Below are 13,570 nucleotides of genomic sequence, written 5' to 3'. Positions count from 1 at the left end.
CATCGGCTGAGAGGAATTATACTTTCAATGAAATAAAAATCGGTATAAATTGGATATGTATATTTCGACAATTTCTCTAGTGCCAGTTGTAAACTGCCAATTAGTGTCATGTTACTGAGAAGCAGAAGGTATGCAGCACAGTATATTGTACCAGAAACCATCAGTAGCAATGAGGGTCACATGATACACTACAGTCAGGTAACAAGAGTTTCAGAGGGCTCAGTCTAAAGCAATGTGGGACATGCTTATAGATGTTAGATGTGTGTCACTTTGTTTGATATCATATGCTCTTTGTTTCCACTCAGCCCAGAATTCTATATTTTCTCGTCTGTTATTTAGAAACATCACTCACTCATGGAGCTGAGCCTTTCTTGAGAAGCCGCCAATTCTGCAGCTACTGAAGAAGTTCCCAAAATTTTATGGAACCCGAAGGTTCATTACCGTGCTCACAAGAGCCCTACACTGGTAGTTATCCTGAGCCAGATGAATCCAGTCCACACCATCCCAACCTATCTCTCTAAGATCCATTTTAATATCGTCCACACACTTACGTCTTGGTCTTCCTAGTAGTCTCTTTCCTTCTGACTTACCCACCAATATGTATTTCTGTTCTCTCCACTCGTGCTACACGCCCTGCCCCTCTCATCCTCCTTGACTTGATCATTGAAGAAAAACATAGACATAAAAATATGCAAAACTGTGACTTTAACTTTAGTTTTGTATGGGTGTGAAACTTGATTCTTAATATTAAGGGAGGAACAGACTGAAGGTGTGTGAGAACAGGGTGCTGAACAGAATATTTGGATGTATGAGGAATGAAATATTATGAGCAGGAGAAAGCTGTGTAATGAGATGTTTCATAACTTGCTGGGAAGTTACTGAGTACCTACACGATTGGCGGCTTCTCAAGAAGGGCTCAGCTCCATGAGTGAGTGAGGTGTTTTAGATAAAAACAGGACGACGGGTAATGTCCAGAAACATTATTTGTATTAATTTGCCATCGCCACAAACTTCGAGTTCTTGGCGAGCTTAAAGGAATACGACGAGAAGTTGTACACAGGATTCATCTGGCTCAGGTTATGGAGCAGTGACCGGCTGTTATGAACACGGTAATGAATCTTCAGGTTCACTAAAGCACTTGGAATTTCTTGACTCTGTTGACAATTAACAGCTTCTCAAGAAGGATTCTTTGTAATTGACGACGTCTCTGAACATTGCCAATGAGTTCATGCAATTGCAGTCGGGGGCGAGTGCAACAAACCTTCGGGTTTTTACCACAAAACGTAAAATGAACGCGGTTTAAACGCGTTACACAAAATCTTATGTACATGCATTAACTTCTGCATTTTTCATAGTAAGCTCTTGGCTGCTATCAAACTCTTCGGGCTTGGGAATCCATAACTTTCTATTTTGCCTCATTTCCACGAAACTGAATCGACAGATAAATAAAACAACCAAAACTACACACTGCTGTCCCTTTACTCTATGTTTTATTTATTTGTGTTCATACGTTTCTAGTCAGTGACGTCTAAAAGAAACCCCAAAACACTTGATCGCCTTTTGTCTGTATGTTCCTTCCTCAGGCTAGGCTGTAAACTCTTCTAGGATCCCATCAGCCACTGATTCCTAACAGTTTCCCAAATTGTGTTCCATCTATCGTTTCGCCAAGAAACCGAATTCCAACAGTAACAAAAAGAAGTATTCTTTTTTCCCTCCCGAGGCATGTATGTGTCAATGCTACAATCCGGAAGGTCGTGGTTTCTATTCCCTATATCATCGGAATTTTCAATTGACCTAATCCTTCCAGCAGCACTATGACCCTGGGGTCGACTCAGCCTCTATCAGAAATGAGTACCAGAAATTTTCCTGGGGGGTAAAGGGCGACCGGCGCGTAAGGTAAACCATACACTGACATGCGTCAAGACATGTATCAGTCAAGACACGATGTCTGCTACATGACGCAAAGAAAAGAACACAGTTGAAAGGAATGAGATTATGAACAACGCTCTGAGTCATGATGCTTACGAATCACGAATGAACCATGACTGCGTCTTTTGTCTCATGTCTTGATGCATGTTTGACGCAGTTGGTGTGCGGCCGCCCTAAGGCTGACATTCTTACCGTCTACTGTGAGCCGATTTTCTAGAGAAAATGCTGGAGCCTCAAGGTGTCACAACTCTATGGGCCTTCACGGCGTGATACAGGGATAGCTTTAGCTTTTTTAATATGACATACAAATTATGTAATTAAAATGTCACGATTGTATAGATTGTGACTATTGGCGTGGTTTTGATTGGTATTCGGAATTATTGACCCTTTGATACTACACTTTACATTTCACTGTTACACACACACACACACACACACAATATTGTCCACAGTAACGACTTCACTGCCGTTACTTTACAGCGGCTTCCAACGGCTAACGTTCCTCTTCCTCTGAGTTCTCCAACTGTCCCCGTCCTCAGCCACCAACTCATAACAGTAAAAACTCACAATGGCTGAGCCCAGCTCACTCACCAATCATAGCTCACTGACTCAGATGCTACCAAACCAACTCAACCAACCAACTTACTCCAAATTCACTAAGTAACTCCTCAATAACTATGCTGCTTGTAACATTTCCACACGGACCTCACAGAAAACACCATTCCTTTGTTGGGGTTTGCGGGTATTTGCTTAGTAACGGCTATTGTGCAGTTTCTTGTTTCACGGTCGTTGTCTAGACATATGTGCCACAACAATAATCCAACCATCCATTTAAGTTATCGTCATGAGGTATGAGGAAAGTTATAATTGTTGTTACGAAAATTATGAGATAATTTGCTCTCTGTGTGTCTGTCTATGTTTTGCCCCTAATTCTTCCGTTTCTTCTACGGTCCGTGTCAGCTCGGAAGAAAATAGGCGAGTAGTTCTTCCCGAAACTTCTTGTAAGTAAATAGGTCATTCACAACTTCTTCTGCCGACCACCAGTTTCAGATAACTTATTGGAGATCAGCTCTCTATAAGTGCAGGAATAGCTAGCAGGCCGAATGATAGCGTAACTTTTGTCATGCAACAGAATTTTCAGGTCTGTTACACACAGCACAGGCCTGTGTGTTAAGTGACATTTGTTAGTCCATTACAATATGTGCACACAGTTGGCAGTACGTAGTAGCTCCAGGATTAAAATAACTTTGTTTGCGTTGTACAGAGTGATTCTATGTGTGAAGTAATATTCCCAGTTTGATATCACTGAAACGCAAAATATCATCTGTTACTTCTTTATTAACCAGCGTGACAGACCTGCTGTTTATCTCGAATATTAATAACAGAAAATCAATAGCCTTTGTACGATATCATCTTATTATCGAAACTACAGATTTTTTCAACACATTTCACGGTCACCTTCGCAAAGGCATGCTAATATGTAAAAGGTAGGTTTTGAAAGTGTTTTCTTGAAGCTGTGAATGCCCCATTTGATTTGCAGTGAGACCTTCGTGGTTTGTGTACTGGCTGTATTCTACTTATTCTTGAGATCTGTACTAAAATTTCTTGGCCGGTTTTTATTTTGTCTATTTTGGTCCGCAATTAATTTTATATTTTTATTTGTTGTTTATTTAACGGCGTTATCACAAACTCGGTGTCTATACTGTTTGGTGATGAGGTTATCAGTGAGTTGGAAATTTCGTGCTAGAAAACGGTAATGGTGTAAATGTAGGTAGACCTACTGTCCTGGTATTTGCCTGGAGGGACNGAGCAATCATGACTCATAATGAAATACGAGTAAAGAAGAGATGTGGAATATCTACATTTGCTGTATTTGGGCTGGATTCAGCTGGCTCAGAATAGTAAAAACAACTTATGTTTTTGAACATGGTGACACACCAAGTTCCAAAAAAGTGAGAAATGTCTTGACCCGTTAAGGGTCTATCAGCTTCTCAAGCATTTGGCTTCATAAATTTGATTATGGAGGAAACGCTGTATATAAATTCTTGGCTGAACAATCCCAGGGGAAGTATGAACCTTTTTTTAAACAGAGGCATATATGGGCTTATGAGGGTCACAGTACAGCGAAGATGTGAACTGGAATTAACAGACCAACAGTAAGGCCCAACGGCAGGCTTTACTGAACAAGGACATATATATATATATATATATAGAGAGAGAGAGAGAGAAATGAAGAATTCTGTCTTTTGGGATATAGTGCCATGTAGTATGGTGAAAGTTAAATGACGTTTCTGGGGAACATGTTGCCTCCATCTTCAGGACTGAAGAGTAAGCAAAGTAAGAAACTATCGTTAAGCTAACAGCAACTCCTACAACAAAATATTACTGTAGGTCGGGGTGCTGTAGTGTGTAGGAGGGTCTCCAGTCCGTTGAAGTCCTAGCGAGTAACAAATTACAAGAAACGTAAGTCTCTGTGCAGTCAACTAAGACAATAACACAGCAGAGGAGACTGCAAGGGGCGAGAGTGAACACGGTGGTGTAACTGCTGCTGGTTGTTTGTTGAAATATCCGCGATTTTGTCTCCGCGAGTGAAGCTACTGATCAATGAATTGCCTCATCTGCATTCGGTTCGTGTTTGTCATCCCCCTACGCCACAGCTCGACGTTAAACTACAGGGTGTCTCGCAGTTAAAGCAACTTACTCATTCCCTTTATAAGCAACATGAAATGTCGACTCCCAGTCCTGATGTATTCATTACGCAGAGAGCTCGTGATACCAACACACGAGTATATTCAATTTGGTGTTACGAATCATTTTCAGTTGCAAATAAAACAACCAATGCAAGAGTTCTCTCTTGTGGGATATAACACTGCGTAGTCCTTACATCACAGGAGACAAGTTCTTCATAAATATCCCGCAAATCATACAATCATAAAGTAGTTTTGTTAACTTTTTAAATTAAACCCAGAATGTTTTATCACAGCGTCTCGACATCACAAGGAACATTTTGCTGTATTATTTACTGAAACCTCTGAAAATTTCAGAGAATTGTCACTAAACGTGCCGGATTAAATACGGTAAAATATTTTTCTGACAGCTCTATTTGACTTCTGTTATTTATTAAGATGTAAACTATATTGAAGGTCGCGCCATAGCTCAAACGGTTAGTCGCTGGCTTCCCATCGCGACGGCCCGGGTTCGATTCCGGGTCTGGACAAGTGGGATTTGTGATGGACAAGGTGGCGCTGGAACAGGTTTTCTCCGAGTACTTCGGTTTCCCCTGTCAGTCTTGCTTCCACCAATTGCTCCACAATCACCCTCACCTATCATGTGGGGCTGGTACAATAGGCCAGAAGTGGCCGCAGTACAAGGGACTTAGTCCCACCCCACTAGCAATAAAGAAACTATATTGAAACATATACACAAGTACAAAAATATAATTAAAGACGAATCCATGTAGACGCATTCCTTACACCGAAACTGGATGGTGAATGGTGAGCTTCACACCCTGGTTGCTTCCTTTGTGGTGGGGGGGGCGCTACAGCCCCATTTTGGGCCTTGGCTTATTTCCATGAAACTCTCCGTTTCACTTCGGTTTACTAGATCTTACACATTCGGTAGGACTCCTTGGGCAGGTGATCAGCTCGTCGCAAGCCTTCTACCTGTACACAAACACAGAAACATCCATGTCCTGAGTTGGATTCGAACCCAATATCCCGGCTTCCGAGCGAGAGAAGACAGTGCATCCCTTTGACCGCTAAGCTACCGTGATCGGCCCTGGTTGTTTTACCCCCATGGAAATAACCCTCGGTACCCACTGGATATGAGCACACATGTATATGCATATTTGTGTGTTGTTAAGTTTTTGGTTTTATGGAGAATTTGGGCAGTCCACAAAAAAAATATATTTCCATTACCCATTAACGGATATGTTAGAATGCAGATTTAGATTTATTCATCTAATCGTGTTCTATACTTTACTAATGCTCGTATTATTCCTGAAACCCCAGTTCCCAAATACTTACAAGTATAATGTCCTCTGCTTAATCTGTTGTACAAAGCAGCTACGTGCCATTCGAGACGCTGACGGTAGTGATTTCCTTTATTTCCTTTATTTCCTTCACACAGCTTCTCTCTCTTCTTTCTATTCCAATAAAGGCTCAGTTCATATCAGCTACACCTTTTGCCAATATTTGTAACACCGCTGAAATAACTTGGCTTTCTTTCTTCTGTTAGGAACCATCTGCAATCGAAAGAAACAGGAGCAACCGAAGCAACAGAAGAGGAAGAGCCAGTCTAAAGCAACTAAGAAAACCAAACAGAATCATAAGAAAAGCGAAGCGCAACAGGGGACTCAAGAAGACAACAATATGGCTACCGGAGGTGACATCACGCTACGAGACGTCACGCATCCTTCGCTGAATGAAGCACTGAAGGCTCACAATGCCGTCACATTCAAGCTCGTCCGAACCGGTGAGTAGGCGTTTTGTGCTTGTAACTAGCGACGTCACATTGGAAATGCTCCCCCATACGGCATGGACAGACTGCAGCACTGACATTCTGATATCAGAGTTTTGAAAAATCGGTTTTACATCAGCTGTTGCCTTTATATTAGGGCGATTATTATAATTTGAGGACCCGCGGTAGCGTAGTAGGCTGAGGAGCTATTCTACAAGTCGGAAGGTCTTGAGTTCGATTCCCAATGAAGTTATTACTTTTTCAATTGACCTAATCCTTCCAGTCGCACTATAGTTTTGGGATCGGTTCAGCCTCTAACAGAAGTGAGTACCAATAATCTTCCTGGGGGCAAAGGCGGTCGGCGCTTAAAGCTGACGACCTTTTTGTCAAATGTGAGCCGATTGTTTGGAAAATGTGGGAACCTTGACGTCTCACAAGCCTATGGGTGTTCACTGTGTTACAAGAATAGCTTTACCTTTTTTATTGCTATAATTTTTTGTGTACAGTCAAACGTGTCTCCTTGTATTAAAGTGCAGTGGTTAGTTTGTGTACATGAGGTCTTTCCCATTGTAACGTTACACAAAAGGAAGTATCTCTATTTACCCGGACAGCTATGCTAGAATACAAGGGTCAATATTGGTGGCAGCGCAGGGTTTCAGGCCAATTACAATGACAGGTTAGTAATGGGAACTCACTCACTGTAGGCTAATAATCCACAGCATAGACCACACAACACTGTCCCTCAAACAGTACGAAGCGTCAATAGTTATCGGACTTTGAAGGTACGCCACCAGCGAAATCGACCCTCACGCAGAGTCCGTGTCGCTCAGTTCACAGTCTTATACAGATCAACCCTTTAAAGCACAATGGTCTGTCTACGTATCGTTTGCTTGAAATTTGAATTTATGAATTATCTGCACAGAGTGTATTTATGTGTTCCATGCGATTCAAAGAAAAAGAAAACAGCGAAATTTTCCTAATCGTCATTAACGAACTGATCTTTATAACGGAGACGCAATATATTTTATGAGGCAGTAAATCTTCTGCCTTTTCTTTTCATATTAGGCTCTCTGCCTCTTTCCTGTCTGAATTAATCTCGAAATATGTATATTATGGAGAGCTGGTAGGACTTCTTGGACGGGGGATCAGCCCTGTCACAAGGCCGGTACTTTCACTTGACAAAAAAAAATAGACGAAAGGCGGAGAGACATACATTCCTCGAGTGGGATCCGAAACCACGATCTTAGTGATTGAGGTGGCGAAGATATGTCATGCCTTAGACCTACTAGCTACTGTGATCGGCAGATAGCAAAAGACGTTTTAAATATTCCTTATGAAATAATATTTGCTTCGAAGTTTTAGTGCCTGTCTCTATTCCACAGTTTGATGGTGAAAGTAAAAACGTAAAGCTATCCCTATAATATGCCGTGGAGACCAGTTGGGTTCTGAGACATCTAGGCTCCCACATCTCCTAGAGAATCGGCTCATAGATGGCGCTGGAGTTGTCAGTCTCACGCGCCGGCCGCCGTTTACCCCCAGGAAGATCCCTGGTACTCATTTCTGTTAGAAGCTTAGTCGACTCTAGGATCATATTGAGGATGAAAGGATGAGGTCAATTTAAAATCTATTGACATCATCGAGAATTGAACCCACGATCTTCCAGCTTGTAGCATAGTGCCTCAACCAACTACCCTAACGCGTTGCCCACATTGAGAAGTAAAGTGTTGTTAGTCGAAGTAGCAATGAGAGCTAGAGTGGCATATGTTACTGCCGCTGGCCTTCACTACTAAGCAACTTGTAGCAGGAAATTGTATCCAGTTAAATTGGCAACAGGAGGGCCCATTGGAACGAACGTAATGCTAATTCCATTGCACGGACTTCCTCTTGGGAAGATATTAGTTGCTCAGCTCTCAAGAAATTATGCACCTGTTATGGAATTCGAAGGTTCATTGTTGTCTTCACAAGAACATGGCATTGTCCTTAGCCAGGGGAATCCAGTTCATATCCCCTCACCCTCCTTCTTCAAGCATTATATTAAGACTTCCAAACGATTTCCCTAACTTCCCTTCAAATTCTCTCATCAAAATTTTGTGCGCAGTTCTCGTATCTCTCACTCATACTGCTCACGTTCTGTCAGAATTATTTTTATAGATTTTAGCTTCTGAATATTGGGCGAGGATTACGAATACGAAGTTTCTATTCATACGGTTTCTGTGAGCCTCTTATCACTTCCCCTAGAACATTTGGACCGAAGGGGGATGAAATGGAATGAGACTGGAGAAAACTGCATAATAAGGATCTTTATAACTTGTACCTTCGCCAAATATAATTAGAATGATAATGAGGTGGGCAGTGCATGCAGGAGGCATGAGAAGCAGGGAATGCATATAGGATTTTGGTGGGAATGCCATAAAAAGATAACTAAGAAGACCTGGACGCAAGTGGGAGGCTAATATTAAGCGGTATCTTTGAGAATCAGAATGGAATGATATGGACTGGAATTATCAGGCTCAGGACGGGGACGAATGGAGGGCTCTTGTGAACACGGTAATGAACTTTTGAGCACACTAAAATGTTGCAAAATTCTGGAGTAGCTAAGCGACGGGCGGATTGCAAAGAAAAGCTTAGCTCCATGAAGTTAGTTAACTATCATTCCTCAGTCTTAGCTCCGAAAGTTATTTCGAAAAATGAGTTTTCAGAGAGCCTCAACTTGTGTTCTTTATTTTCTTTTGGAGACCAGGTTTCAATTAGTTCCTTGAAGCAATCTTCCTTCAGCAGCCTGTACTTGCTCATCTAGTCGAGAATTCCCCTCCTTTTATGCAACTGGAAAGTTCATTACAATGTCAAGAAACCGCCACTGGTTCCTACACTAAACCAATAAATCGCTGAGAGTAACACACAATGTTTTTCCGCAGATTCTATAGCTACGTTGTCCAATCTTTCCTTCCGTTACCAATATATGAACTCAATATATCGCTTTCTTCAATACTTCTTAGGTTCTTTCAGTTTTTGCCACAACTAAAGACCACCATAAAATAATAGGCCTGTGCATAAAATTCTAAGCTAATGGCGGCTGTAGGAATGGATTTATCTTGAAGCACTTAGTCTCAGAGATCACGTCATTTGTAGACAAAAACGAAACACAGAAATTACGATAGAACATATGATGATCATGAAAGGAATTGGTTTAGTGTTTCCTTGAGTTCATCGGAAGCTCTGTTGGCGAGAGTAAGGTTAAAGGGAGCGTTACGCACTTGAATCTGAGAAAGAAAAAGGAAGTGTGTGTTCTAGATTGTCACTAACTTACGCTTTCACGACATTTCAGTGTTAATGTTGATTCTGCTGTTGGGTTTTGGCGCAGAGTGGATGTTGGCAGTGTTGCCGAAATTTCAACACTCACCATACCATGGCGGAGGGAGCACGGTTAAGACTTAAGAGCAGAGTCAACACTTCAGATTATGACATAACTAGGAGTTTCTGCGGCAAGGGTGCCGGCAGAGGGGGATAAGCTAGGCATCTGCCCCTTCCCCCCCATAATCTTAAAAAAAATCAAAATTGACGAAAGAAAGAAATCATTCAAAATACAATTATTAAAAATAAAAATTAAAATAATACTTCAGAAAATTACTAAAAAAATAGAAGGTGAATTAAATGTCAGTTTATAAATTTTCTGGCTGCTCTGTTTGGAAATTGGATGCATTAATGAAAAAAGTGACTGCCCCCTACCCCAAAAAAATCGTAGTGACTCACATGCTGTCATATGCAGGCGCATGATGCTTTCAAAATGGTAAAGTTGTCCCTGAGCTTAACTAATTAAGCACTATGTCATGAAGACATGTGAGATAGCGGATGTATTTCTTGATTTTTCTTGACCTCGGCATTAGTTGGAGGCGAGCGATCAGCTTCACGTCCTGGCCGCTTTAGCCCTTGGGAAATAGCCCCTAGTACCCATTGGAGAGGAGTCTGGCTGGGCCCCAAAGCACTCTGGACGACATGGAGAAGTGAAAATTCTTACCCTTACCGGCACTCTAACTCCGACCCCTTGGTTGTCCAGCCCGTAGCCAGTCGCTCTACCGACTGAACTATCCAGGATCTGCATAATGCAATTTTTTCCCTTGGCACTACAGCCTCAGGGGGCCTAGGCCTACCTCCATGAACTTCTCCGTTCACATAATGCCATTAGGATCGTTAAATATGGAATATTACCATAGATTTGGCAAAAAACTAGGATGGTAGACAGAAGAATTACTTACAAAATTATGGCGAGGAGACTGAATGACGCCCACGTGGAATACAGAAGGGTAACACTAAGTGTTGTTTTAGGTTGAAAGCTTGTGAAGGTAGAGGTGGGTACATTAGTTCAGAATAGGCCGCGCCATAGGTCAAGCGGTTATTTGCTGACTTCTCACCGCGGCGGCCCGGCTTCGAGCCCGGGTCTGCTCAAGTTGGATTTGTGGTAGACAAAGTGGCGCTGGGGCAGTTTTTCTCTGAGTACTTCGGTTTCCCCTACCAGATTTCATTTCAACAAATTCTCCATCATCATAATCACCCGAGGCAGGTACAATAGGCCAGTCAGTGGCCGACGTGCCAAGTGGTCCCAGCTGGACTCCAACACACACTATGTGAATTAAAAAAAAACTAAAATTAATTAATTAGTTCAGAATCATAACGTGGGCTGTGGTATTAACGCTTCTGAACTTTTGGGCCCTGTTACCGAAGGGTCGGTTGTCACAAAATTCTAGTCAGAGCCGTATGAAATTTCGATGAATTTCTCGTCTAGTGCCGTTCCAATCAAAATGCAGGCACAATGCTGCATTACTGTCTATGCGTATGAAGTCAAAGCAAATGAAGCATAGTTTAAATTCCGAAGTGAATCCCACCAGTGGCCTGGAACTAACGCTTCACCCTGACAAAAGAAAAACGTAATTCCTCTGCACATGGCCTCTTTGACCACTTCATACGTGTATTTAGTATTCAGTTCGTCAATATATTCCCTGCTTACACCAACCTCAACTTTCATACCGCCACTGGACACTGTACTGTGTAATGTTATTACAGTCCACAACATCATAAGTGAAGTCAAAAGAACTTAGTTGGCACAGCGGCGGCCTTTGGACTTGAAGACCGATGTTCGAATCCCAGAAGCGCAAGATTTTTAGTTTCTCCACACCGATCAGCAGACTCTGGGACCCACCCAGCCTCCTATTCAATGGGTACCTGGAGCTCTTTCCCCGGGGGTAAAGCGGCCGAGGCCTGAAGCTGACCACTCACCTCCGATTAGTGCCGAGGTCAAGAAAACGTGGCTCTATACATCCACTCCCCATACATCTTCATAACGTAGTGCTTAATTAAATAAACAGAGGGACAACTTTAATTTTTTTATATCACAAATATTTTTATGGAATTAATTTTAATATTATCCTCCCATATCTCTCTGTGTTCCGGAGTGGTGTCTGTCCCTGACTTTTTCGAACAAAAATTTCCTACATGTCTATCATGGCTCTTATTCATGCTATATGCCCGACCCATTACGTTTTTCTTGATTAAGAGTCTTCGACGGGGAGTGCAGAAATAATGGCAGGCAGACAGATCCTTTAGTTAGTCATTTGGAGGGCAAAACTCCCGTGCACAGAGAGAACCCAATATGTTAACAACCATCTTGAGACAGCATGGTGACCACAGTCAGTGTGTTAACTGTGCTGAGTGTGTGATCCTTAAGTCGTTCCATATTGGTTCGTTAGTCTGATAAGCTGTATTCTTAATGGATAACATTTTTTCTTCCTTTTCGCTTCCACTTTGGAGCATAGGGCTGATTTATCAGTTTCATTGATCATTTCCGCAGACGGTAGGACTCCTTGGACGGGTGATCAGCTCGTAGCAAGACCTCTACTCACACACGGAACAACACAAACACAGAATAAACGCATATACAAAACATCCATGCCTTGTGTGGGATTAGAACCCACGATCCCAGCTTCCGAGCGAGAGAAGATAGTGCATGCCTTAGACGGCTCGGCTACAATGACCGGCTGATGGATAACATAGAGGCCATAATGTTAAAAGGTAAAAGTAAAGTTGTCCCTGTACTTAACTAATTAAGCACCACACCATGAAGACGTAGGGGAGAGTGGATGTATAGACCCACATTTTCTTGACCTCGGGACTAGTTGGAAGTGAGTGGTCAGCTTCACGTCCCTGCCTCTTCAGCCCCGGGAATAGAGCCTCCGGTACACACTACATTGGAGACTTGGTGAGACCAGAGCCGGTCTGGACGTCATAGAGAAGTGAAAATTTTTATTCCCCAACATTAGGGTCATCAAATCAAATCTGGCAATTGGTGGGCTTGCAGCATCCACGGTAAAGGTAAACTTACGTTTAATTGGTTAAGCACCACGCCAAAAGGACGCATGATTTAATGAATTTATGGCTCCATCTTTACTGATCTTGGCATTAGATGTAAGTGTATGGTGAGTTTCACCGTCCGATTGCTTTACACCCCGGGACAGAGCCCGCGGTACCCACTGGGTAGGAGGATGGATGGGTTGCAGAACTGATCTGAACGTTGTGGAGAAGAGAAAAATCTATTTCCTTTGTCGGGAATGAAATCCCGGCTGTCCCCCCCCCCTCACAGTCCAGTCCGACAGAGCTAAACCAGTTCTCTTGTAGCACCCACGGGAGATGATATATGCATATAAATTTTAGTCCGAAATCTTGAATGAAAGACACCACGTGACGAAGTTAGGCGAGGATGGGCAGTTTATATTAATGTAGATCTGAAAGAGACAGAATCAGTTTGTTGGCTGGATTCATCGAAGTGAGTAAGACTCCAGCTGAGCTTCTTGTGAACATGGTAATAAATTTTCAGGTTACATAAAATGAGGGCAATATTTTGACTAGCTGAGTAACTATTAGCTTCTCAAGAAGGAACCTTATCCACGGAGCTACTGAGGTCTTCTGACAGTAACTAAGACAATGGCAGCCCTTGGAGAACATGTCCAACTTATGTAAAAAAAAATCTCATTAACTCTCCCTCAAGTGGCGACTCCCAAGGGCATTATCCTTAAAGCAGAGATATCAGCCGGTATTTTGCTTTCAGTTCTTGGTAGTGTTGTCGATTTTACATGAATTTGTTTAAACCCCACCTTCTTATTAAGCGATGAAGAGATGCACTCTAGATTGACTT

At 42.3% G+C, this 13,570-nt stretch overlaps 1 protein-coding gene across 2 annotated transcripts in view; it reads left to right on the top strand.

Moving 5' to 3' along the window:
- LOC111874632 overlaps positions 1–13,570 on the top strand; it is a 627,779-nt gene that overhangs the window by 68,950 nt on the left and 545,259 nt on the right. For both annotated transcript variants that reach the window (XM_033755536.1, XM_033755537.1), the window contains exon 3: positions 6,166–6,402. In XM_033755536.1, the coding sequence (XP_033611427.1) occupies positions 6,166–6,402 (237 nt within the window). The remainder of the gene's footprint in view (positions 1–6,165; positions 6,403–13,570) is intronic.

Source organism: Cryptotermes secundus, unplaced genomic scaffold, assembly GCF_002891405.2.
Source record: "Cryptotermes secundus unplaced genomic scaffold, Csec_1.0 scaffold20, whole genome shotgun sequence".
In the NCBI taxonomy this organism is placed as follows: Eukaryota; Metazoa; Arthropoda; class Insecta; order Blattodea; family Kalotermitidae; genus Cryptotermes; species Cryptotermes secundus.
This window is presented reverse-complemented; position numbering and strand designations above follow the sequence as displayed.